The sequence below is a fragment of the Phascolarctos cinereus genome, unplaced genomic scaffold (genome assembly GCF_003287225.1).
Source record: "Phascolarctos cinereus isolate Bilbo 61053 unplaced genomic scaffold, phaCin_HiC Scaffold_9;HRSCAF=440, whole genome shotgun sequence".
NCBI lineage: Eukaryota > Metazoa > Chordata > Mammalia > Diprotodontia > Phascolarctidae > Phascolarctos > Phascolarctos cinereus.
The window spans coordinates 85,809,567-85,837,439 of NW_027556402.1; the positions used below are offsets into that span (position 1 = coordinate 85,809,567).

General features: G+C 37.9%; 1 protein-coding gene and 1 long non-coding RNA gene across 4 annotated transcripts in view; one reads left to right on the top strand and one right to left on the bottom strand.

Annotated features, from left to right (window-relative positions):
• PALLD (palladin, cytoskeletal associated protein) overlaps window positions 1–27,873 on the bottom strand; it is a 545,699-nt gene that overhangs the window by 6,411 nt on the left and 511,415 nt on the right. For all 3 annotated transcript variants that reach the window (XM_020997846.2, XM_020997845.2, XM_078148314.1), the window contains 4 exons: window positions 20,788–20,937; window positions 8,281–8,375; window positions 4,705–4,837; window positions 646–853 (listed from right to left, as the gene is read on the bottom strand). In XM_020997846.2, the coding sequence (XP_020853505.1) occupies window positions 646–853; window positions 4,705–4,837; window positions 8,281–8,375; window positions 20,788–20,937 (586 nt within the window). The remainder of the gene's footprint in view (window positions 1–645; window positions 854–4,704; window positions 4,838–8,280; window positions 8,376–20,787; window positions 20,938–27,873) is intronic.
• LOC110215993 (uncharacterized) lies at window positions 851–26,980 on the top strand. The gene is made up of 3 exons (XR_002326663.2): window positions 851–1,082; window positions 25,550–25,603; window positions 26,522–26,980. It is a non-coding gene; the product is annotated as an uncharacterized LOC110215993 (long non-coding RNA).

The following is a 27,873-nucleotide window of genomic DNA, read 5'->3' on the forward strand; positions in this document are numbered from 1 at the left end:
AATATAATGAGGTGCAGACTATTCCAATAAAACGTTGGTAAATCATATGAGAATAAGAGTAAGGAATTTCATGTAGGGGATGTAGGACTGGGAAAGGAAAAGGCATATTGTTGGTGAGGATGAAAAATAATACAGCTTGAGATTAATTTGAATCTGGCAGCAAGACCCAGTCACCTCTGAAGTTAAATGCTATTCATTCATTCATATAATACAAGGCATGTTCTTCTGTAAAGGGTAATGCAAAGGTAAATTCTGGAAATGTAATGGCTAGACACAAGCAGGCAAAAAGCTATAATGGCAGCTTGTTGGAAGTTGTAGTTGTCACTCTCTTCCAGTAGAAAACAATCTTATATGCAGAAAGATGAATGAACTGGCAAAAATGCTGCTTGGAATTCTTTCTCCCTTAATTAGGCTGGTGGGAAGTAGTCAGGAAAGAGGAAAGAGACTGTTATAAAAGCAATGGCTGACTATTGGCTGGTACAAGTCATTTGCAAAGTCTTGTACCTGTACTGATTGTGTTGGCATTTTGACGGTACATAAAATGGTGATTGGATATGCAAATGGAATGGTGTGGCGAAACATACAGAAAAGAGTATCATAGAGTCTGGTGTTCTAAGAGACACATAGGTGTTCCAAAATAATTACCAGCAACAATGAGTTCCAGGCTAAATGAGTTCTGCCCAGCTCGGTTGGTGGCTACACATGTGTAGATGCCAGCATCTCTGGATGTGACAGGTTCGATGATCAAGGAGTGCACACCATTCTCACGCACCAACATCTTGTGAGCACTGTCAGGGCGAATTGGCTTTCCATCCAGTTGCCAACTTAAATCTGGTGTTGGTAATCCACTGACCTTAATCAGAAAAGTTATTAGTTAATGGAAACTCAGAATGCTTTGAACACACAATAGCTTGCTACTGTTCCAAATTAGTAAAACAAAGGGGGGATGGGAGGTTGGGCTAGATGGCCTTCAAGGTCCCTTAGGTTAAGAAATTTTCCTTGTGTAAGATAGCTTTTTTTTTTCTGTTTAGCAGTCAGATCTGTTGCCAAAGATTCACAGAATGAATGACAGCTTTGGAAAGGTAAGATATTCAGTCAATACACATTTATTAAGGCACCAGGCACTGTGCTAAGAGCTGGAGATACAAAAAAAGGGCAAAAAAAAAATCCCTGCCCTCAATAAACTCGCAATCTAATCAGGAAATAGGTGGCAAAAATAGGACTGAATAGCTTAGAGAAAAGAAAATTTTAAGTGGACATAATCATTATCTTCAAAATATTTGAAGCAACTCCCAGTTGTTATTTGAAAGAGAGATTACATTTATGTTGCCCAGAGGACACAACTAGGACCAGTGGGGTAGAAGTCACAGAGAGGCAGATTTTGGTTCAACAAAGAAAAGAACTTTCTCATAAGTAGAGTTCCTGAATAATGTAATGGGTACTTTTTGAGATAAATAAATTTCTTTCCCTAGAGAATCTGAATGACTGCTTGGGTAATTGGCCTACATCTCAGTGATTGAAAGCATTAATGCTTTCATAGGACTTGGTGAAAGGAAGTCCAGAATTTGGAATTAAGGGGAACTGAGTCCCAATCACAGCTTTGCCATTGACAATTTGTATGATGTTAGGTAAATCACTCAACCTCCCTGGGCTATAGACCATCAGTAAAATTAAGAGTTCAGAATAGGTGTTTTCTAAATTTTATGGTACTATCTATGACTTCTAAAGTTCCCTTCAGCTCTAAACATATGATCCTGTGATTCAAGATGACCTTTAAGGTCCCTTCTAACCCTTAAGGTTCTATGATCTTGATCTGGGATCCTATTGCCATTCACCATTTTTAGATTGATCTAGACCCCCTGAAGCTGTTCCAGAGCCATCTCTATGGCATGCAAATGTGCATGCCCTACTCCTCTTCCACCCTTGACTTTTTACCTCTTGCTCTGGTAACAGTAATGAAATCAGTACTACCATTCTCAGAAAGGATGTGCCAAATCATTTGCTCTGACTACATTTAATGTCCCTGTGACTTCCTTGGTCAAAAAAACCCTGCCACTATGCCAAAATATATAATTTTGTCTTCCCATATTAGAATGTAAACTTCTTGAGGGCAGGGATTGTCTTGCCTTTTCTACTTTTATCTCTGTGCCTAGCCCACTGTCTGGCATACTGTAAGTGCTCAGTAAATACTTTTCATTCTCTCATTCATGATACTATGACTTCCTTGTTAGCGAAAGTTTAATTTTCATCAGTGAAATGGTGATAAACAAAGTTTAAGGCCTTATGACCTTACTAGTATATGAGCATTACTGAGATGATGTCAGCTGAATTTTAGGGAAGAAAGATGCATAGCAATGACAGTAATGATAATGATGAATACCTTATTCAGCCCTCATACAGAAGAATCACTTCTTTCACTGTGGGACTGCCAAAACTATAAGAAATACTATTTAATATTTCAGTCAGTGCCAAGGATGATTATTTTAATAACACTGGAAACTGGGTAACAAAAGCAACTTGAGATTACCCAGAAAGCACTCTCCACAAACTAGAATCACAATGAAAACATCTTAATATCTTAAAATCCTGACAGTTGTGTTGACCAGAGATCAGATAAAAGCCATTTAATTGCTAATAACATGATGCACTGTGAAGCCAGAGGAGGGCTGCCATCTGTCAGCTCTTTCCAGTTTTGCCCTTGACTCAGAATGGGAGGAAAGTACCACTTAAAGGTACTTCCCAACCCCCTTCTCTTCTCTCATGGGAAATTCACAGACAAAAAAGATGTCAGGAAAAAAAAAAAGATGTCAGCTGGTTTATAAAACAATTCTCCCTTTGAAGACGCAACTGTGCCAAAATCTGTCACTGAACTTCCAAATTCCATTCTGGCTACATGTCATTCATTTAATCCTGCCTACAGTATATAGTGCTTTGAATTTAAATCCTTTGAATCAAACTCATCATTTTTAAAGGTGCCTCCTCACATGTAGAGAGCAGCATGGAAGGAGGATTTCTTTTCTGTAAGAATTTTTAAAAAATCAAATCAAATGACATTCCAATTATTGTAAAGCAGTCAAATTTCTCTTGGGGATCAGATCCACAGAGGAAGATAGCCAGAATGAATATGAAAACCTTTGGACATAAACAAGAAGTTTAGGCACTAAAGTAGCATGAATATATAGACTTGGAGAGGGATGTACTCCCTCACCTTGGTCACCTTTCCACCTGTACAATCACTACTTTCTCCCCATTTTCAGTGGCATAACTGACTGCCCTTGCATCACTGTCACCACCAGGGATAGCAATGTAGAGATGGGAATGGTGGAAAAATGCTTTAGGCAGGCCCCAGGCTTCTCTGAGAACTGCAAAAGGTGTCACAGCAGGTTGGATCTATTTTTCTCAAACAACAAGGCCAACCTACTTAGTTAAGTTCCTTTTCTAAGTGAGGAGAAATGCTTGGTGTTTTGTCTTGCTCTAACCGTCCAATTTATATTGGATCTATTCCAATGGGAAGAGTCACTCGTGTGAAGTAAAAGGAAAATACCCCTTCATTCCATTCCCTCAGCCATTCTTTTGTACTTCCCCCTCCCTTCTGCCCCCCAGGCACAGTAACATTGTATAATTTCCAGGGTTAAAAGTCATCTTTTTGGACAGTTTGGATTTTCAAGAAATGTGTGGGAATGGGGAATGGGGAAATACACACTTGCACTTAGTGGAAAGGAAAAAGCTTTCCTCAGGCTTAGTACCAAATCAAAGAGAGTCAGCTCCTAAGAATGTACCCAAGGGGTGAAAAGCTCATTTTTGGCATATTTCGAAGGAATAAAGCTTAGTGTGCAACTACAATGTATAATTGACATTTTTCCTGCAGCAGCTCCTATAGCATGTCATCATCTGGTTCAGTTTTCCACTAACATTTTACTTATCCTATTTTAGATCCTAGCAAGAAAATCAAAATAGAGATATTTGCTAATTAAAAAAAAATTTTTTTTACTTGTAAGTATGTCTTGTCAGTGATTTCCCTGAAATTATGTGGCTTAAACTGAGGGCAGAAAGTAAGACATTTGTATTTGTTGAATCTTAAACAAGACTGATTTTTTTTAAAAAAAGGTTTTTTGGGGGGTCTAACATCATTTTTACAATTAAAAGATCTGAACTATATTTATCTTGTTTTAAAGACCCCTTTGCAGTATAATGCAGTAGCAAAATAATAAAATACATCTAATACCTCTTGAACCTCTGAAAAAAGAAAAAGGCCTTGTTTCTCTTTCACGGAAAAATACGGTAAACAGATATTAATTTGTTTTCTGTAGTATGAAGAGAACCAGCAGAGGGCGCCCCAAAGATTTTAGAAATTAATAATCCAGTCCTTAAATGCTTGAAATGAAAATTTAGAGGCAAAGATCTTGAATAGGGCAGAAGATAATGGGACACTGAAAATGAGGCATCTTTACAATTTCTGTTAGAAATGGAGAATGGAAAAAAATCTGGACACAAAATAAACATAAGATGGGGGGAGGGATGGAGGATTTTATTAACATTTCTTATCAAGTTAACCAAATTCAACACCTCCACTCATATATTTATAGTGAATGTGCAGGGAAGGTGTTTTACGAATAATGAGAAACATATATCACCTTTCCACAAGAGAAATAAAGTAATGATATTGAGATGAAGTGAGAGAGGAAGTATCAGTTAGCAAATTACCTTGCAATCCATTCGGCATAGTTTTCCTTCCTGAACAGTGAGGTCTCCAGGTGCCTGCAAGAAGTGAGGTCTGAAAAATCGTTCTTGAATTGGTTCATTTTCATCTCCACTGTCTCGTGATCTAGATCGGGGTCTTTGAAACAGGGTACATAGATTTCAGCTCTCTTATTTTTTTTCCCCCACAATAAATTAATTGGTACATAGCTCTATTTTTTAATCTCAGTTTTTTTGACAACCAATAATGGAATAAAAAAACATTAGAAACTATTATTTCATTTGGGGACAAATCCTGAACTTAAGGGTGTATGCACTGCAGTAGGCCTTAAAATCAGCTGGAAGAAACCTTAGAGACAAGCTGGGCCAACCTCCTCCTTTTTACAAGTGAGGAAACTAAGGCTCAGAAAATTAAATGACTTGCCCAAAATATAAAAAAATTTTTTTGAACTTACCAAATAAAACCCTTATGTCCATATACATAATAGAACAGAAAAAAGATTACACATGAAATTACAGGTCTCTATTATGTATAGCTTGCTTTTCTTTTAAAGTATATAACAAATCCAATTTATAGCTTTCAAAGCTGACTTGCCTGTCTGTGTTTCTGTCTGCTTGCCCAGGTAAGTAAATTGGCACAGCTGAGATGGGAGCCCAGCCAGGTTTTCTGATTCTATAGATACTGCTCTCATAGTGTTAAATCTTGCTTGAACTTCTGACATCTTTGGGCTTTCAAAATTATTGCAAATCGAAACGAAGGTAAATGAAAAAATTGAGTATTATACAGGTAACCCAAAAGTCTGAGTACAATGTTAAAGTTTTAATAGCACCAAGACTTTTGGAACACCCTGTACACAGTAAAATTTTCTTTTTCCAAATGAAGTATTTTTTTCCCTTTAATTTTGTGTGAGAAGTAGCAGCAGCTGTTGTCTATTAATTTGCTTCCAACACTTTTCAACAGAAATTACTGTAACTTTCCACTGTATTCTTAGATTTGTGGGAGATTCAAAGTTAATATTTATTTTATGAAATCCTGACACATTTGCATTAAGGCTCATTTTGGATACGAAGCCTGGTCTTTTCATTTTTCTTGTTGTTTAGTCATTTTCAGTCATGTACAATTCTTTATGACCCCTTTTGGGGTGTTCTTGGCAAAGATACTGGAGTAGTTTCCCATTTCCTTCTCCAGCTCATTTGACAGATGAGAAAATTGAGGCAAACAAGGTCAAGTGACTTGCTCAGGGTCACACAGATACTAAGTGTTTGAGGCCGGATTTGAATTCAAGTCTTCCTGATTCCAGGCCCAACTCCCTACCCACTGTGCCACCTAGTTGTCCCTAGTCCTTTTCATACCATCTAGAAAACATACATACACATACATATACACAGAGCGCGAGACATATTTTCCTTTGACTCCATGATCACAATGACATTTACAAAAATGTCCTTTTAAAGAGAATATGAAAATCAAGAGAAATCTATCAGGTATGTGTGCTTTATATTCTTTCTCCCTTTGAAAAGTCTAGTTAGAGAACTCATCCTTAGGAGAAAAATAATTTAAACTAATTTCAGAGAAAACTAAAGAAGACAGCACAAGGAAAAATAAGGAGTCCTGCCAGGAGTCACAGTGAATTAAGTTTAAGAACACATAAATAGAGAAAGCAATAGTGGAACAAATTCAAAGTGTTCTTACTGTGACAGACAAATAATTGTCAGCCTGTTTATAATCCATTTATTCTTGCTCCAGGCACAGGTCTAGTTTAAGAGGAAAATATACTCTAGGGAAGCACTGAGATATATATATATATGTGCAACGATCTCATTTATTGGAATGCATATTTTAAAAAACCCCATCAAATAGCACAAATGAATGTAAATGACCAGGGGGTCAAAAATACATTATTTTTGCATGAATACAGGTGACTAAAGAAAGAGATGGAGAATAGGGTGAGCCTGAATTGAAACTAAAAGGTTGACTCAGGCACATGGTAAGTTTATTATTCCTTTGTGTTCATGTCCAGAAAAACAGGTTTTAATATAAGTTGTGACAGCAATTAAAAATAAATAAAAGGATTCCAGATGTTGCCAAAATGAAGTTTCAATTAAATTTGGACAGAGCAAACAAAGAGGGCTTTTCCAAATATCACAGACAAAGACACTGTGTCTGAAATATACACATCCATGGGTGGATCTGTAATTCAGTCTTGTGGAGGAAGTATATACATGTACATTGCCTGATATTTACCTAGGTTCTCCTCCCTTCTGTCACACTCTGAAAATTTTTTGCATCTGCTGTTACTCTTTTTACTGTATATTTATTTTTTCATAAAGGCCTGTAGACAAAATGCTTGTTGCTGTGGACTATGGCTTCCATTTAGAACTTTTTGAGGTTACTTTTCTGTGGCAGGGGCAATATCTGTTTTATAAGCTAGGCTATGGGCAGAGAGCACATTCTTGGTACCATTCTTGCTACCTGAGTCATAAAAGACCCATCCATTAGGGGATTGGTGTTGGAGGTTTCAGCATAATTCCCTTTGCTCTGAGGGAAAGCTTTTCTGACCTAGCCTGATTGCCCACATAAATGAGGAGATGGAGATGAATTATTATCCTTTATAATACCTTAGAAGCTTGTTCCCACTTATTGTGGGAAATGCTAAACAGAAGCCCTTGGGGTTGCCTGAAACATCCCATAATAATATTAAACAATACCAAAGGGGTGTGTTAAATATATTTCCTCTCCAGTATAATCATGATCAATGGGAATTCAACTGTAACCTCCAACACAAACTCCTTATAGGATGGACTTTTTTTTTTGCCAAGAAAGACAAAATCAGTGATGATCTTCAGAATGGCTTCTCTGTTCTTTTAAAGGGAAGTCACTTAACCTCTGTGTGCTCAAAGCAACTCCAAAGGACTTCTATACAAACTCATAGTCAGGCTTTAATTTGTACTGCTGGGAGTTCTATTCCTGATGTAATCAGGGATCTTTCCTGCATTCTTGTCATTAAATGAAGGAATCCTAAAAGAAGCACCTTATAGATGCATCTAATGACCAACTTCTTGGAGAGAAAGCTATGAACTTCCTCACTTTTTCAAAACAGAGTGACAAATACTTGCTTATGAGAATAACAGGATTGTAGCTTCAGAGCTGGAAAGAACCTAAAAGGATACTGAGTCCATTTTACAGATGATGGAACAGGCCCAAAGAGAATGTCCAAGGTCACATAGGTAGACACAAGAGGCAGGATCTGGACCTAGGTCCTCAAACTTAAAAATCTAGCACTCTCATGTATTGCACTCTGTACAAAATACGCTTTTTATTTGGAAACAGTGAAACTGTAAAGTCTCTTCTTCTCTCTACCAACCCCCAGGGAATTCTGACAGGCTTTCAACACTGGAAAGGTGAACTTTATCTTGACCCATAACATCCTGTAAAGAAATACAAGAAGGGTGTTGAATGTAAAAACACCTCCAGTATGTACTGACTGTCTTCTGAACATATTCTGTCTTGGAGTCCAACCATGATCCTGGCAGAATTTTTTTGCTGTTATAGTATCTATGCAAAGGAAATACATAAGATACCTTCTGACATGAGGCTGGCCGGACGGAGAACGAGGACTGCGGCCTCTCTGGTTGACAGCCTGTACCATCAGCCTTCCAGTACAACTCACTCGGCCCTGTCAGAGATAACAGGAAAATAAAAAAGGAGGAGGAAAATGATTCAAAATTGAATACTTTCAAAGCCAATTGCCTCTGTGTTTCTTGCCCAGTGCTCATCATTCTTGGTTTCAACAAGACATTTTATAGTGGATCAGCCTGTAACATTAGTAACAACTCACCTTTTCCAGAAAAACATTTCCCCCAGGGAGAAAGAAAATTTTTGAGCCCAGTGATGTAGTGAGTGCCTCCCCCCCTTTCCCTGAGGATTTGATAATATTGGCTGTTGATACAGATTTTCAGAGCAAGAAAAAAACACCATGTGCTTCCTGAGGGTCTTTTCTTTTTGTGTTCTGGTTCAGCATCTGGTATCTATTGTTACTGTCTTCCAGAGCTGTCTATAAGCATTAGGACTGCTTTTGATGATTCAGCAAACCAATTGCGACTATTGCTGCTTGGACTGTTGCTGATCGATATCTAAGCTAACCGATGGCACCAGTGGAAAAAAAGAAAGGGAGAGGTAGAAGGAGGGAGAAGAGCGACATCTTCCCTTTACATTTTTATGTGCCCTACAGTGATTTCTGAGGCCTCCATATGAAATATTTTGATATGATTTTGTATTGATGTTACATCTATGGCTTGTCAGAGATGCCAAAATAAAAACTGGAACGTTCTATTCCCTCTTCTACTCTTCCCAGGAGCACATTTCTCCAATCCCAGTAATTTTCAAATTGCATGACCAATGGCATCACTTCCAAAACTATTAAGTATTGGCATGGTGTAATTAACATTTTGTGAGAAGTGTCTTTGGCAAATGGTATTGTATTTGGAGTATAACATTGTAGTTATATATAATATAACACATATTATAACATCATAGTCTCATCCAAGAGCATAGCCTTGCTAAAGATTTTTATCACTAGGTGTTAAATAACTATAAAAATGGATCTACTTATAGATAATGGCCTAAGTACCAGGAAAAATAGTTTTTATTTGCTAAATTCTTTAGGGCATTCATAAATTTGGCAGAAAGCTTTAATGTAGCTACAAAAAAATGGTCCAAATAATATGGATTAGAAATCCCTAGCCTACCGTCTTCACCTTCTGTTTGAATTTCTTCCTCATCAAACTCTTATCCAGAGTAGTTAGCCAAGTTAACAAATGTCCTCTTTCTACCTTATGCCTGAGCCCCTTCCCTCCTCCATGAATATACACAGAATTCCAGTTTCATTTGATTGTGAGCTCCTTGAAAGCAGGGGTGTCTTTTACCTTTCTGGTGTCAGGAAGGTATTTTTCCTGGGTAGTTGACTAAGGGTCCCTAAGTGGGAGCAGGATTAAAAGTGGAAATGATTAGAGGGGCAATGCCAACTCTGACCAATAAGAACTTTGAAGGCTCTCTAGATCTGAACTTCCTTTAAGGAAACTGCTATAAAAGCAAAGGCACATTAAGATAACCACATAATACGTTTCCCAAAAAACCTTATGTCCCTTGTGTAACACTGAGAGAAGCACAGAGTCCAGAACAATGGAGGGGCTAGTTCTGTAAGACTGTCACATCATATCTGGAGGTGGATGTTCAATTTTGTGTACCACAGTTTAGCAGAGACATTGACAAGCTGGATTCCATCCAAAGGAGAATGGCCATGAGAGAGAGAGGGAGAACCAGTGAGAAATGGTTGATGAAATTAGGGATGTTTAGCCTGGAGGAATAAAAAAAAGACTTAAGGGAAACATGGTCATTGACTGAAAATGTGAAGGGCTGACATTTATAAAAGAGAATAGATTTACTCTATGTTGCTTCAGGGGACTAACAGGGAAAAGTTATAGGGAGGCAGATTTCAGATCAAAATGGCTTCCTTAAAATCAGAGCTGTATAAAAATGTAACGGACTGCTTTGTGAGATAGGAACCCACGATAACAAGTGTTCAAACCCATATTGGATAACCCAGTCTCATGAATAGAGCAGATGACATTCCCGGACTAGATGGAAGATCAGACCTCTAAGGTCACTTTCTACTCTGGGTCAGTGATTCTACAGGACTCTACCTGCTTGCTTTTTAGCCTTTTGAAAGATCTGTAGTTATGTAGTACTCTTAACAACACTTGGCCGTTCTGCTTTGGTTTGTAAAGACTATTTCATCTTCTGAAATTCCACCATAATACTTAAAAACTCAGAGGTAGTTGGTCATCTTGCTGTGGGGTAGAGCCTTCATTGTGTATAGCAAATGGAACTCTGAATACCTTACAGAAGCCAAACTTTGTGTATGCACCACAGAATTTCCTCAGTTGTATACAATCTAGATAGGATCTCCATTATTACATACTTGAGCCTCTACGTCAACCCTTCCAATGGGGAAGGACCCAATAGAGGGGGAAACCACTACTTTTCAGCACAGCCCATTCCATTTTTGAAGAGCTTCAATTGTGAGGTTCTCCTGGCATCAAGCACAAATTTTCCTCTTTTCAACTGCTACCCACTGTTCACAGATTTGCCTTTTGGAGCAAAAAAGTACAAGTCTGAACAGAGGTAAATTGACATAGTAGAAATAAAGCTGGATTTGGAGTCTGAGGATGTACTTTTGAATACTGGCTCTACCACATACTAAGTAGATGACCTTGGACAAATTACTTCGCCTCTAGGGGTCTCAGTTTCCTCACTTTTACTAGATACTTTGATAACTTTGAGCTCTAAATCTATGACCCTACATGTCTAATGCTTCTTCCATATTAACAGCCCTTCAAATACTTGGAGAGAGCTATCATATTTCCTCTCGGTCTTTCCTTCTCCAGGCTAAACACTCCTAGTTCTTTCAGCTGATCTTCATTTCATATAGATTCAATGCCTTTCTTCGTCATCCTGGCTATCCTTCTCTAGATGCTCTCTAGATCATCAATTTCCTTCTTAATCTCTGAGTTTGGTAAAGATACCAATATATACCAAGGATTGACATTCAATTTGTTGCACAATAGTGCTATTAACATAAATGTTGTTACAACTGATGAAGTATATAATATATTGTGTAAAAGACACATCTTAACTTTCTACAACTATTGACTCTACTAATTTTTTTGGGTACAGTAACTCATAAAGATTATCTAACAAGGTGTGAAGGGGTTACTATCAGTGGAAGAGTGTTCCTATTGATGAAATCAGGTCAGCTGATGCATACATATTTTCTCCATGCATGATAAAGAAGTATGGATTTTAGAATCTTGGTCATCTATTTCTACCAAGGCACTATCTTTTTTTTGGAGAAAGAGAGAGTATTAGCTCGCTCCTAAGGTCTGGGGGCGCGGACTATTTCATTTTTGCCTTTGCTATGCCCATCATCTCATATAACACATAATAGTTGCTTAATACATGCTTGCTGACTGCTGCAGAATCAGTCATCCAAACAATAAAATCTTATTGAGTGAGTACTATGTCCTAAGACAATGGTGTCAAACTCAAATAAAAACAAGGCCACTAAACTGTACATAAAGATCCCTGACTTATTTTGTTGAATATTAATTAAATTTTATTAAATTTAAAATAATTAAATAAAATTAAATTTCAATCTAGTTGGTCCTTATTTGGGAGTGTTGTGGGCCACCTGATTATTTTGACACCTCCATCCCAGTCATTATGCTAGGTGCTTTGGAAGATGCAAACATAGAAGACTCAAGAGATTGAAGAAAGTTACAATTTCATTGCAGGGACTAGACTAACCATCTTACTCTCCATGGGGAATAAGAGAATGCAAGAAGGTAGAAGAGAGGCATCACAGAGTAGCACAAAGAACCATGGAATTGGGAGTCAGTAGGCCTGAGTTTGAAATCCAAATGTGTCACTAACTAGCTGTGTTGCCTTGGGCCAGAGACTTCCATCTCTCTGGGTCTTGGTTTCCCCCTTCTAAAATAAAGGATTTTGACTTTAAAGATATCTAAGGTCTCTTACAAATCTTCACATTCTATGACTTCTGAGCATGAGAGAGAGATAAGTAGAGAGAGGAATTACTGGGCTGGAAGGAGTGGTTATAAGTGGAATCATCTCTGTACTCAGGAAGAATATCACATAAGGATACCAAAAATATGTGTGGCATATTCCTTACAGACTCTAACTAGCATTTAAAATGTTTCCTGTCATGACCACAGACATACTCGGCAGAATTCTCATAAAATCCTCATGAAAGATGAGGTGTAATTTTACTAATGGAAACCAGTTCCATTGGGGTTTACCTTATACTTATTTGTACCCAAAACACAGGCTGTGGGAGGCCAACTTCCCTCATACTGACCTACTGGTTAATACTTGGCATAAGCGTAATTGTTAAGCTGGTTCAGAGTCTCCTAATGAGGCTCATCTAAGCCTGGAAGTCTCCAACTGCAACAGGAAAGCCGGGTGGTCACATACTTAGAAGACCCCTATTATACTTTAAAATGCTGATGTTCTGCCAAAAGGCTGCATATGTTTGTTTTAATAAATAAACATGTAGAATCCATAATTGTTTTGGGGAGAGGATGGAGAATAGGAGTCAGTACATTTTGTTTTATGTGAATAGTTCTAATTGTGTAAATAGGTAACATGGCTTCCTCATTATAGGCTTTGACATTTTAGTGATTTTTTAAAAAAATCTGAACCTATGATTTCACCAATGTGTGGGAACTCACTCTAACAATGTAAATTGGTCAGTCTTAGAGATGTGCTTGAGGAATCGAGAGGTTAAGTGTATTGCCAAGGGCCACTCAGCCAAAACATGTTAGAGAAAGGAATTAAACCCAGGTCTTTCTGATTCCAGGGTTGGCCATACTTCCTCTCATTTCAAGGACAGAATTTTTGCATTTGTAGATGTTTTCATTGTGGCCAAAATCATGCTGGAATAAACTGTACCCCAGGATTTCAAGGACATATGATCCCACTCATGGGAGTATTCCCTCCCACGATACATATAAAAGGCACTTGATAAACACTAAGGCATTATATAAATGCCAATCATTAATAATTATAGATCCTAATACCTCCATGCCTCAGCAGAGAATTTGTGAATTTCTGTGGCAAAAACAAACAAACAAAAAAAAACCATCTGGTGCCTGACTTCCTAGTGATGAGTATCTCTAAACTTACTGAGGCTGGTCCTTGGGTGACAGGCAAGCACAGCTCATTGTGAGGCCTGTACCTGAAATCCTTCCAGTTGAACAGGAATTGCCAGGGCTTGTACTACCCTGGTAGAGCCTTCAAGACCTCAGGGTCACTTTGTTACGAGGAAAGGCTTTTGTGTGTGTGGAGGAGATGGATGTTGGGTAGTGATAGTGATGGAAAAAATAAAAGGGTGTCAATAAAACATTAAAAATCATACATACACAATAAAACAAAAAGAAATTCAGAAGGTGACATAGGAAGTCTATCAGATTAAATTTAATATATGTTTAACATAAAAACCTAAGCTGCACATTCATATCTTCATAGATAATCATCTTTTCAGCTCTTTTTCTTAAATTCGTATTTAAAACAATTAAAGATTTAAGAAAGGAATTCAGGGTCACCTACTACTACAATGTGGCATTATCTAGAAATCTAGTCAGTCATATTCTAAGGAAAAAAGATGGATTTAACTAGTAGATCTATGATGCCCAAAGACATCAAAGTAAGAGGGAAAAGACCCATATGTATAAGAATATTTATGGCACCTCTTTTACTAGTAACAAAAACTAGAAACTAAGAAGTTCCCTATGTATTGGGAAATGGCTAAAATCAAGTTACATGACTGTAGTGGAATACTATTGCACTGTAAGAAATGAGAAAATGGACAGTTTCAGAAGAAACTGGGAAGACTTCTATGAACTGATACTGATGCAGAATGAAGTGAGCAGATTCATGAGAACAATTTGTGCAATGACAAAACATTATAAAGAAAGGCAACTTGCAAAGCCTTTAGAACTCTGATCATTACAATGACAAACCACAATTCCAGAGGTTTGATGAAATATGCTGTCTGTCTCCTGACAGGTGATAAAATGCATTTTAAGACATTGGCCAATGGGGAAATTTGTTTTGCTTGACTATACATATTTGTTAAAAGAGCTTTCCTCCCTCCTTTCCTTCTTTTGTTCCTTCCTTCCTTTCTCAGTGGTGATAGTAGAGGAATAGGAGGGAGAGGAAAAAATGCTTATTAATTGGAAAAATAAAAAGCAATTTAAAAAAGAGAAAGGTGAGAAGACTTATACGAACTGATACGGAGTGAAGTCAGCATAATCAAAACAATTTTGCACACAATGGCCATAATATTGTAAAGGAAAGCAATACTGAACCCTTATCAATGCTACATCTAATAATAACTTTAGGGGACTGATGATGAAGCAAGCCTCCGGCTTCTTGGCCTAGAGGTGGGGAACTTTAGAGGTAGAATGAGGCGTATATTTGTAGACCTGGCCAACTGTTGTTTTGCTTGACTGCTTATTTGTTTTAAGTGATAGGAGTCACTTGAAGTAACAGTCATGTAAGGCTGTATGTTCAATAAAATATTAAAATACAGCAAAAACAAATCTTGGGTTTAGATTTATCTTAGTAGAAATGAGCTGAGGGTGCAGAAAGGAACTAACTTTTATCAGATCATGTTATTCTAGATAACTCTCTAACTGGTGAAATGTATGAAGTTTTTGAATAGCAGTACTCTCTCCCCTCCATCTCCAAAGCCCTTTAAGTGCACTAAAGTTACAAAACAGAAGAACCTCAGAAAGGTCCTCACCTGGCCTATGTTATAAGTAAGATTCCACTACAAAACACTTTATGAGGGTCTCCTAATTGGTTTGTTGAACTGAAATTTTGCTATTATAAGGAAGATATGTTAGATATGCTAAAAACACATTCTTTAGCTTTAGGACGTGGAGAGGAAACACAGCTGCCTGCAGTGAGTCAGTAAGTAAAAAGAAGTAGCTGTTGTGTAGTTTAAGAAAAAAGAAAAATATTGGATTTGGAGTCAGAAGCCCGGGAATTTGAATCCTGGCTCTGCCAATTAACTGTGTAACCTTGGGCAAGTGATTTTATGCTTCTGGAATTCATTTCCTCATTTGTTTGTTTGTTTGTTTGTTTTTTTAAAAAAAGGGAAGCCGAACTAGTGAACCTTTAAAATTCCCTTTCAAATCTAATGATCTAGGAATAAAAGTATATATATTTGATTACAAGAAGAAAATTCATCTTTCCCTTCAACCTCCTGGATCTCTGTTTTGGTAGATGAATTGGGAAGTTTTTTGGTTTCTTTCTTAGTAGGGGATGGTTGAAATATTTGAAAGGTAGAAAGAGTTGAAGGAAGCCGAGGGCTATATATAGCTCTAAAATTATTAGCCCTGAATCCACCACTCTCTAGAATAGTGGCTGCCTTTCCTGGACCACTTTTTCAGGAAAAGCCCCAGCTATGCTTTACTTCATTACTGACTCTCTGCCTTCTTCTCTTTGTCAGTTTGCCTTGGCCCCATGAAGTTACCCTTTCCTTCTTTCCCTTTCAGTTATGGACCGTGAACTATAATCATTCTCTTCTTGAATGGGGTGTGTTAATTTATTCCCTTACAATTCTGCTCATGAACTTTGTGGACCAAATTACTTTGTCTTGGTCAACACTCCCCTTTATGTACTGTGCTCCCTGAAGACAGGGACCATCTCCAGCACACAGCACAGTGCCCGACACACAGAAAGTGCTTAATCAATGCTTTTTCATTCACTCATTCATTAAAAAAAGTGTAACACTTCAAAAATTCTATTTTTAAAAGTCAAGGATCAGATGAAACAATCCTCTAAACTTTGTGGTCTCCCTGAGCACTTAGCATAGTTCTCTGACTACAGTAGGTATTTTGTAAGTATCTGAATAATGAATACACAGATGGATGAAACCAAAACTTGGAAGTATTAAAAGGTCAGATCCCCAAATTTACACTCTCTCATTTTTGTGAGAAAGTATCTAGTCCTAGAGAATTAAGGGCTATCCATTTTTTTTCTTCCTATTTTGCACAAATTAGCCCTAATAATCATGATCCTTAGTTGTTCCTGCTACTCCATTAGATGTTACTAATTTGTCCATCTCCACCATGACTGCATAGTGCTCTCTACACGAAGGGAAGGAAACTCTTGCCAGAAAAGAGCCCGGAAGCCTCTCAATACAAAAACTAAACATCATCAAGAAGACCACCTTTCTCTAACAAGCCCAGCTGTGTGTGACTTTCGAATTCTAAACAAGCCTGTAGAGCTCAATGCTGCACTGCCAGGGCTGTGCTGGAATATTTAACTTGACAGGGTTTTTTGCATTAAACCTCAGCCTGCAAAATTATTCAATATCTTGCATAAGGCCTGTTATTTATGCAAAGTGGAAATAACATTTATATTTCATGGTTTATCAAATTCAATTTGTATCACTCATGTCTATGCAAAAGCTTGCCTCTTGTAAGCGTGATATGCAACCATCGGAAGTTACCAACTGCTGGAGAATATTTCCAGAATCCAGGCGTGATGCAGCAGGGTCACTTAGCAACATGCAAACACAGAACACAACATTCGTGTTAAGATTAAATTGTGTTTTAAAGATAGGATTGGGCTCTAAAATAAACTCTCTCTTAGGTTTTCATTTTGGCCTCACTTTTGGTCTTATGGTATGTGATCCTTCATTGTTTTCACTGAACTGGGGCTGTTTCATTCTCCTGCAGCATACACCAAAAATGATACACAGGAGCTTACATGGTCATTGCTGCATGTTTTCTCCCAAGCAGAATTTGGACATTGTCAACCAGAATTTGAAAGGGCTGCTTACTCCAGAAAGATTAATTCAGGTGGGAAAATATCATTGAAAAGGGCTTCTACTTTTATGGACTATAAAATAGCCCTCATTGAACTTCAGCATCTTCCTCTTAACCTTGGTCCTCACCCTGCTTATCTGGCTGCTTACTGTAATCATTTTGCACTATTCAGGGAATCTTGACCATCTGGGTTTCATTAACCAACTAACTTTTCCACTCCAGCTCTCTTCTTTTCCCCTCTGGTCATTTCACATTATGGCAGGCTGCAATGTACCATAAAAGGGAGGAAGTCTCCCCCTGCTTTCCATTTCCAGCCTTCTTTTCTTTTCAGTAAACAAAGAAGCAAGATAGAAAATAAAAACTGTATGGTCTCCAGGTTCTTCCACAGCACTTTATAAAGAACTAACTTTCTGGGAAGCGAAATTCAGCTTAGCAGAAAAAGCTACACAACAATGCAAACCATCTTATGCTTTGGAAATTAAGAGAGCCTGAAAAAAAAGTTTAGGAACAGGGCCTACTTTTGATATGGCTCTTCTTAGAGTATTAATATTATAATCTGCAAAATTAAGAGCATAGCAAATGACTTTAGACTGACAGATGTTACCAGGTTGGTATGACAAAATACTCTGTTAGACAATTCTGTGGAGGTATGCTTGTAGCAGCAAAGCATAAAGCATGCCCGGGATTAGGCACAAAAATGGTTTGCCACCTGTCATTTCAAATACCACTCTGGATTCTAATTGGTGGTAAATCTCAACACAATTTCTATGTGGTGACTCATAAAACCAACATGAGGTTTGGCATGATTCTGGGTGGTTGGCAATATCTGCTAAATGAAGACCAAAGATTCAAAAAGCAGAAAATTTTGTACTCAAGATTAAGACATACTGGCAAAGCCTTGTTGAGAAGCTTGAAGAGCATCTGTTCAGGCTGCAGGGGGCATAAAAAAAATCTCCCATGGCAGTTTTAATGTGAGATAAATGTCTCTATCGAGCTAGCTGCAAGGCCTTATTATCCCACGTGAGAATGGCCAGACCTTTTGCTTCTTTACTCTCTTTATTTGACTATCTAGGTAGGTAAGGTGACTTCCAAGGAGTAGATTGTTTTACTACCTATATTCTATTCTAGACTGGTATGGTAGCCTTGGAGGTTATTTGGAGCCACAAGTGGCTCACGTCAGAATGGCCTCTGGAATTCTAATGACTTCACTTAAAAGCTAGGCCCACCCGGGGCTACCAAAGCAGGCATGTTGTTCTAATCTTTGTTGGAGAAATAGGCTAGGAAGAGCCAGGCTCTTTGCAGCTTGGAACAGATCAGTCAACAATTCAGCCTCTTTTCTTGTCCCACCTCTCCTCTTCCACTTGGTGGGGAACAGGCACTGAAAGGATTTCATAGGACTGGGGAGCCTCAGAGAAGGCTCTCTTAGAATTCTGTGACCTGTGATGAAGGTCCAATCATTGTTTAGTACAGCAGCATCTCCAGTGCCACAAACCACTCTCCTGTGGCCTATGTTATGGTCCTGATATCAGGCCCTCTCTCTTTCTGCAGTTGTAATGGTTATGGAAGCCTATGGCTGCTCCCTAAGTCCTTCTCTACGTGAATGGAAGGGAATTAGGAGAGGAAGCCATAAATTAGGGGGATCCCACACAGGCTGTATACTGTTTGGAAATTTTTCTTCCAAGACTATATCAAGTAATACTGTGGTCACAGTCTATCTAGAGATCTTCCTATCCCACTTTCACCCCGAGGGCTATTTTTTTGGCAAGGCAATGGGGTTAAGTAACTTGCCCAGCGTCACACAGTTAGCAACTGTTATGTATCTGAGGCTGGATTTGAACTCAGGTCCTCTTGCATCCAGGGCCAGTGCTCCATCTCCCACGCCACCTAACCGCACCTTGCCCCCCCCCCGGGGCAATTTTCAATCACAAGTGTATGTAAGGTAGCACTATATGGACGGGTTAGAAAATCACAGGATTTAGAGCTAGAAAGGCTATAGATACAGTTCCCTCATTTTGAAGATAAGGAAAGCAAATCCTTACAAGGGGAAATAATGTGCCCAACATATAAATAATAAGCAACACAATCAGAATCTATTTATCTTAAGCTCTCTGTTCTTCACTTTCTTCACCTGTAAAATGAGGGAGATGGACTAGATGACCTCTAAAGGCCCTTTCCAATCTAGATCAATTATCTTTCCTTTAAAAAAAAATACCCAATCCCAATACCCATCCTCTGACTTTAAGACATATAAACCACATCACAACAACATTCAGTTAGATGGGCAGCCTACAGACTTATTGAATCCTGGATGGGCCCTATATATAAATAATAAGCTGACCTTAGAATGACATAGAAGATTGATTTGGATTACATTTTGAAAATCATAGTATTTTTAGTGCTTCTAAACTGTCCATCTCCTTAATACCAATATTCTACTCCTAGTGATATAACTTCATATGTCTTAAAATCAGGGAATACAATGATCTTAGAATTAAAATTATATATAACTCTAAGGCAATGTAAAGAAGTGTGTAGGCTATGAGCAGGCTACAGCAAGATAACAACAATAATTTCCAAGAGTATGTCTGGTCAAAAAAAGCAGGTGAGCATTTATTAAGTACCAACTACATGTGAAGCACTGGGGATACAAACACAAAGATATCCTGGCCTTCAGGAAGCTTAAATTTTCAAGAATTAGAGAAAAAACCCTGTAATAGTACCCCCAAGTCAATAGAAGGAAGGCGATCACGGTAGATACTCTGTAGAGGGCAAATGCACAAAAACAGGCAAGAATCAAACAGAATAGGAAGACATGAAGAAGTTGAAATCTGCATTCCTAACAGTGTTTTATGGTTTGCAAAACACTTTACCACATTGTTGACATCAAAACTATCTTCTTCAATACCTATTTATTTCCTAGCCTGCCATGAAAGATCACAAAGAACATTCTACACACCACCCAATTGCCATAAAAGCTTCCATTTCCCATAACTGCAAGTTAAGCTTCTGACTTGCCATTGCATACTAAGGTCCTCCAGGTCTTACCACCTGACTTGCCTCAATTCCTTTAAGAACCTTGAGCACTGTGATAGATTTTCTGATGCAACTTAATGAGCTCAGACAATTCACCTCGCCACTATACCCTCAGTAATTCCAGGCTTTTCTCTCCACCCAGGGGCACAGCTTTCTTTTATGTGTTATCTTCCTTAATTATAGTCTGAGCTTCTAGAGGGCAAGAACTGTCTTATGTTCTCCATTTGTATCACAAAGGTTTAGCACAGTGCTAGGCACATAGTAAGTGTTGAATTAATTAGCTAATTAATTCACTTATTTATTCATTTAATGTATATTTCCAGGTCTTAACTAATTACATTTGTATTTCTTTCACCAGTGAATATCTAAAATTATTCCTTCAAAAGCATATCTGTTGTGATTAATGAGAAGTGATGAGTGAAACAAAGAAATTTTAATTAAGGCAAATGTTAAGGAACCTTTTCCATTAACTAAAAGGTTCTCTATTTTCTAACAAGGTAGCATTTGAAAAAACAAAATTTCACATAAGCCAAAGGATGACTTCACTTTTCAACTAAATAGTGGGACTGTCAGACTGAAGACCTGGTAAAAGAATTATGGATCAGGATGCCTGATTAGCCTGGAGTCACATCTCTTTACCTGGGGATTTGCAGCCAAGATAGTGTAATTTCCATCATCATCTAGGGTGGAGGCTGTGGTGTGGAGAGAGCAGGTCCCATCAGGATCTTTTTGAATGCTGTAGTGATCACTTCTAGCAGAAATTTGCTTTCCATCTTTGAACCAATAGATCTGCAAAGGGAAATTATAAATGAACAGTAAGAAGATGGAAGAACTTTCTTTCCAACCACTTTTTTCTAGTTTGTGATGAGTAAAGGCCTTTATATTATCTTTTGTTATGTACAAAACTTCCTGCACTAACACCCTGCACTTAAATGCTCATTGTTATGGTGGGGGGGAGGGGGATGATCCTTGTTTCTTGAAGGCAATGCCAATGGAATAGAATACCTGCCAGGGTTTGAATGTAGGCCCAGTGATGGACTGTTGGTCTTTTGTCTGAAGAGCAGTCCAGCTCAGTTCAGAGAACTTCATCATTAGATGTGGTTGGGTAGTACTTAATTTTTCAGGCATGGGAAATCTAGAGGACCATCTACTAAGGCATGAAAGGGCAGCAATCTGTTACTAGAGGATATACCCACACCAAATGAAATAAAAGATACATGAAGAATAAAGTATGTACAAAACATAGCTGTACGCCATAAGTTACTAAAATATAGTGTCAAACTAAGAGAAGAAAACATTGGAATAATTGAACTTCTCTTGGAAATTATTTCTTCTTTTAAAATAGGATTCTTAATTGAAATGGTGTCTAGTTTTTTCCTGTAGCATTAATCTTAGTTTCTGATCTGACCCTATTCTCTTTTACATTAAATGCCCCACTTTGCTTCATCACCGTGATTCACATCTTCCTGGGATCTCCTTGTTTTTGGTCACTTGCCCTACCTACCCCCTCCAAAAAAAACCAATCACCTCTCCTCTGTCATATACAGATATAAAAAGATAAATATTTATTCACAGTCAGTTTAGTCTCCCTCACTGAATTCTTCTTTGCGGCCTTCCTATATGCTTATCTAGTTTATATTAAGTTAATAAAGGGAACACACCGTGTCTGTTTCATTTTCTTCTTCACATGTAACGTAACTTCCAGGACATATGAGGTTTCTTTTTAACCTTTTATGTAATCTTAGACCCAAGTAATCATCAACAAGAAAGTCATTCAAATAGGAAAAAAGATGAAAGCCACATTGACTATGGGCAGCCAGGTGGCTCCATATTGCATAGAGTGCTCTGCCTGTAGTCAGCAAGACTTGTCTTCCTCAGTTCAAATCTTGCCTCAGACATTCACTAGCTCTGTGACCCTGGGCAAGTCACTGAACCCTGTTTGTCTCAGTTTCCTCATCTGTCAAATGAGCTAGAGAAGGAAATGGCAAATCACTCCAGTATCTTTACCAAGAAAACCTCAAATGGGGTCATGAAGCATCAGATATGACTAAAAAATGACTGAACAACAAAACTAGGAGTATCATTATCTGCAGTGTTTAATTTGTAAAAATACCCTGTTTACTTCTATTTCTACTTATGATATATTTTTTTCAAATTCTGACAGAATTCTGATTTCTTTTATATAACTGAAGTCAGATACATATATATGTGTATATGTGTATATATATGTAGATATGTGTATGACAGTTGGCATGGTGTAGTGGGTAGAAAGCTGGCCTTGGCCAAGGCTAGGAAAACCTGGGTTCAGGTTCTGCCTCTTACACACATTGGCTAGTTTACTCTGGGCCAGTCATTTAACTTCCCAGTGGTGTCAAAATCAAATAGAAATGGATCCCTGCAGGCTGCATGTTGACCTAGAAAACCACAAATCAACTGTCTCTATGTTGTATTTTTATTGATATTGTTAAAGATTTCCCCATTACATTTTAATCTGGTTCTGGCCTATATTAGGGAGTTTTGCTGAGTTGAGTTTGACCCCTCTGATCTAGGCAATTCTCTAAAACTTTCCATTCCAGAGAAGGTGCCAATCTGTATTGATAGAGGGTGTTTCCTCATCTCGAAGTTCCCTATACAAAATGAAAATCAAAGTTTCAGTCCTTATAATTATATACACCTCTTCCAATGCTTCTTTTCATTTTTCTTATCAATTCTTATGGAGAATTAATATTCCACTATGTTGTGTATCAAAATTTATTTAGTTAATGGTACATGTTTTAATTTTTTTTTTTGCTATTATGGACAAAGCTTCTCTGAATACTTTTTGTAGCTTTTCCCCTTTTGATAACATAGTATAGTATTAGTTGTAGGGTCATGGGCCCAGGAATATGTCTAGGAGTATGAATAGTTTTGCAGTTTTTATTACATATTGCCTCATCAAAAATTCTCCCTCTCTGGGGGCAGCTAGGTGGCGCGGTGGATAGAGCACCAGCCCTGGATTCAGGAGGACCTGAGTTCAAATTCAGCCTCAGACACATAACACTAGCTGTGTGACTCTGGGCAAGTCACTTACCCCAATTGCCTCACTGGAAAAAAACCAAACAAAACAAAACAAAAATTCTCCCTCTCTCTCCTCAAGTCTCTTGTATTAACTGTATCCACATATATGTACATCCCCCATTAAAATGTAAGCTACTTGAGGGCAGGAAATGATTTCAATTTTGTTTCTGTATCCTCAGTACTTGGCACAGTGATTGACAGATCTGACAGACAGGTGCTTGCTGACCGATCTTCAATCTCTCCCTACATACAAATCCGGCCTCAGGCATATAACACTTACTACCTGTATGACCGTGGGCACGTCACTTAACCCTCATTGCCCAACCAAAAAAAAAAAAAAGAATTTATCTTTCAAAATAAAACAAAAAAACTAGGTGTTTGCATATTGTCTCTGCCATTAGATGTGTGCTCTGTGAGGGCAGGGTCTGTCTTTTGCCTTCTTTTGTATCCCTAGCAATTAGCACAGTGCCTGGAACATAACAGGTGCTTACCAAATTTTTATCGACTGACAAGTGTGGTACAGAAATCATAAAAGCTAATGTGATCTCAGGCTATTAAGAAAGTCTCAGCTGCTGAGAGTAAGGAGGTGATAGTACCAATGTTCTCTGTTCTGGTCAGACCACAACTAAAGTATTGGATTCAGTTCTGGGCACCACATTTTTTGGAAGGACACTGTTCACTGGAAACTATCCCAAAGGCAATCGGGTATTGACAGTCCTTGAGATCATGACATGCAGTTCAGTTAAAGAAATTGGAGATGTTTAGCCTAGAGAAGAAAAGACTCGGTTGGAGGGTGGGGTAATAGCTATCTTTGAGTTTTTGAAGGCCTGTCATAGAGGCAGAAGGATTTGAGTTTTTCTCTTTGGTGTCAGAGGGAAGGACTAATTGCTAGGAGTTATAAAAGGGCAATTTAGTTTTGATTTAACAAAAAGATTCCTGACAATTACAGTTATCCCAAAATAGAATGGACTGCCTCAGGAGGTAAGAGGTTTCCCTTAATAATAATGATATGTAATATATATTATAAAATATATAATAATAATTCTCTTAAATAATAATAAAATAAAACAATAATTATCATCATCAGTCAAATAGTATATATTAAGTACCTCATGTCTGGCACTCTGCTAAACCAAAACCCTACAGCAAACAAAAAACAAACCCAACTATTGCTTGCCTTCAATATGGTTATATTTTATTGTAGGAAGACAGTATATACATTTAAGTATTTAAAAATTTAAAAGAAGGGGCACAGTAGATAAGAGTGTTGGATTTGGAGCCAGAAAGTCCCGAATTTAAAAACTGATTCGGACTCTTACTAGTTATGTGACTGGCCAAATCATTTAACCTCTTGGGAAGCAATTGTGAAGATGCATCCTGCCAACTGTTCCCACAGGTATCATAGCCACTGAAAACTAAGCTACTGAAGATTCAGAAAGGCAAGTTTTTGCCACCCACGTCTTTGACATTCTCAAATGGTTCAGTATCAGAAAAAGATATCATTTAAACAGTGGAAATGGCACATGTGCTTTGCTACTACATACGTCCTAATCTGGCTGCACTTGGGTGTGTTTGACATCTTTGGTCTAGATGACCTCTGAGGCCTCTTCCACCTCTAAATCTAGGATTCTGTGACCTCTTGCAAATGTGGCCTTCATAGCTTGTGAAAACTAAATGCATGAGCTCCTATGTGGGATTTTACCCCCTGACTGTGAGCCACATGCCTCCTGTATTCCCCAAGGCACCTCAAAGTTTCCTTGAAAGAAAGTAATTATTGCAGATATGATCACTGTCAGATATAGGTCCTTCCTCATTCCCTAACACTGTGGGAGAATGGAAAAAGACCTGAGTTCAATTTCACAACAGTTTCAAAAAATGAGCAGGTCCTTGAGATGTCAGTATGCGTATGCCCTACTAGGTGCTTATCATATCCCCAGTGCCTCATGGTAGCATCACATCCATGTTACAGACCTCATTTTTCAGCCCCAGTACTAAAAATGTGGCTCTTCCTCATTCAGACCTCTGGCAAACCTCTACAAGTACTTATGATAGGCCAAGAGCATATTTGAATCTGCCAACTAAGGACTTAGGGGGATGAATTATATATTTCCTCAAATAAATTACAAATGTAAGTTTGAACTCTGATGTTCTACAAGCTTTCTGAGGTTACTTAACATCTGCTTTGCTTACACTAGTTATCTAATTATTTTAACATATATATTTCTCAAAATGCACCTCCCTTGTTTTTTCATGAAACTGGAGGGATCATGAAGGTGGAACACTGGCAGACAGTTGAACAGGTTGGAGAATTTTGCTGAAATCATTTTTCTACTTTGTTTTTAAGGTACAGACTCCTGGGTAAAGGTGGAAGCAGTGGTGGATATGTTTGTAAATGAAGGTGATGTAAAAGCAAATATTAATTTTTAAATGTGCACTTTTGGTAAATGATCTGAAGATAGAAGATGCCGATAATGAGAGAAATATTAGTTGATTATTATTTTTTTTTTTGGTGGGAGGTCATGTGAATACAAACAGTAGTACCCTAGGGGTTAAGAAGAATATTAAAGGTTGCTTTTCCAGTACTTTGTGAGGCCCCTCCTGAGCTTGAGAGCATCCTAAAGTCCTTTTCCCCTTATCTTGAAATATCATAAAGCTTCTCTTTAACCTGTACCAAAAGAATTGCTTTTGTCTCCCTTATCCTGTGTTCTCCCTGTGTCTAATCTTTAACCTGTGTCCCCCTGTCCTGTCCTTAAATCTTTAAACCATAAAGAATTCCCTTTTGTCTCCCTCATCCTATATCATAAAATCCTTTCTTTTCCTGTCCTTAATCTTTAAACTCCATAAAAAACCTAAAATTACATCATTGTTCTGAAACCTCTATATAAGCATAACTCCCCCAATATAGTCCGCCATTCCACAACTTAGTCTTAAAGAGTTGTCTAGGGACATTGAGAAGCTAAGTGACTTGCCCAGAGTCATACAACTGGTATATGTTAGGAGGGGTACTTGAATCCCAGCACTGAAGCAGGCTCATTCTGTACCATTCCCATATTTCTCACATACTGTATTAAAAAGAACATCACCATCACTTCACCTTTGGTCAACAGGGGAAGGTAGCACTATAATGTTAATATCAGGATAATTTGAATTATTTTTCTTGACCTAGTTTTTTAATGAATGAAAAAGAGAGGGGGTTAATAACATAAATAATAACATGCGCTAGTAAATGTTCAACAACGGAGGGAGGGGATGTATATCTGAATACCCTTTTAAGTTTAATCTGTATTGTTAACATTTTTTCCATTATCTTCTTTAGCCTAATTAACAACAGATCGACAAACCAAGCCCTGATTTGTTCCATTCCTGGTGGAATGCCCAACGTGTGAATGCTCATCCTAAAAATTTAACAGTGGGCTTCCCTGTACGGTTATCAGCTAGCTCCAGGAGACCACTGTTGATATGTCCAAAGGGAAAGGAAGAATATTATTGTATCAATTACTATTCTCTCCTGAAAGAAGCTAAGGACACACTCTCAAACTTCCAGACCCTCACTTAACCTTCTACAAGCCTAGAACATTTAAGGATAAAAGATGGAGTAGAGGTTGTGTGGTTACCTCTGTTTAGGTTCCTGTAACACTAGACTGAGTTTTACTTTATTTTTTTTTCTCATTTCCTGAAAAGCCAGTGTGTAAGACTGATTGTAACAGGAATCTTTGAGTGCTAAAATACAGAGAAATGAAAGACCTTTAGGAGTTTTATGAAAGAGTTAGATAAATGATTGTATCTCCAACTAATTAAATTCTCCAGAGACCAAACCACCCATTGTGAGCATTTGGTGATGACAGTATTTTATTCTCTTTTATTCACTTATCAATTAAAAAATCACTTTCACAACATAATGAAGTAAGGTGAGTGAGAACACAGAAGATAGGAAAATTGAGTTCGTCAGGGGTTTTTAAACCATTTTTGGGTCACAGACCCCTTTGGGAGTCCAGTGAAGCCTATGGACCCCTTCTCAGGATAATGGTTGTTTTTGTTTTTTGGGTGAGGCAGTTGGGGTTAAGTGACTTGCCCAGGGTCACACAGCTAGTGAGCGTTATCAGTCTGGGGTGAGATTTGAACTCAGGTCCTCCTGACTCCAGGGCCGGTGCTGTATCCACTGTGCCACCTAGCTGCCCCAGGATAATGTTTTTAAATGCACAAAATAAAATACACAGAATTACATATGAAACCAACTATGTTGAAAATTAAAAAAAAAAAAGCTCATGGACCCAAGTTAAGAAGCACTGCATTAGCAGCACTAACGTAATTTAAAATTTCCCAACAAATTATTTTTCCTAAAGGAGCAAAAGGCTACATTTCTATCTTTGAATGTATGAATCCTCAAATATAGTTTTATTCATGCCCATTTTTCGGGCCAGTTAACTGCAAATTCACATTATACCTAATTCTGCTTACATTACGCTTTTTCTCTGATGCAATCAAGAAAAATGAAAGAAAATTTTAAAAGGGAAGACTTTAAGAAATGAAAGCATTTTCTTAGGAATCTCCAGAATACACAGGGTATCCTGCATCTTCTTTGCCCTTTCTCCACCCCCATCATGTATTACCTGTTGGAAAGGAAAGTCTTAATTCCTTGCAGTTAAGAAAATATTGTTTTAAAAAAAA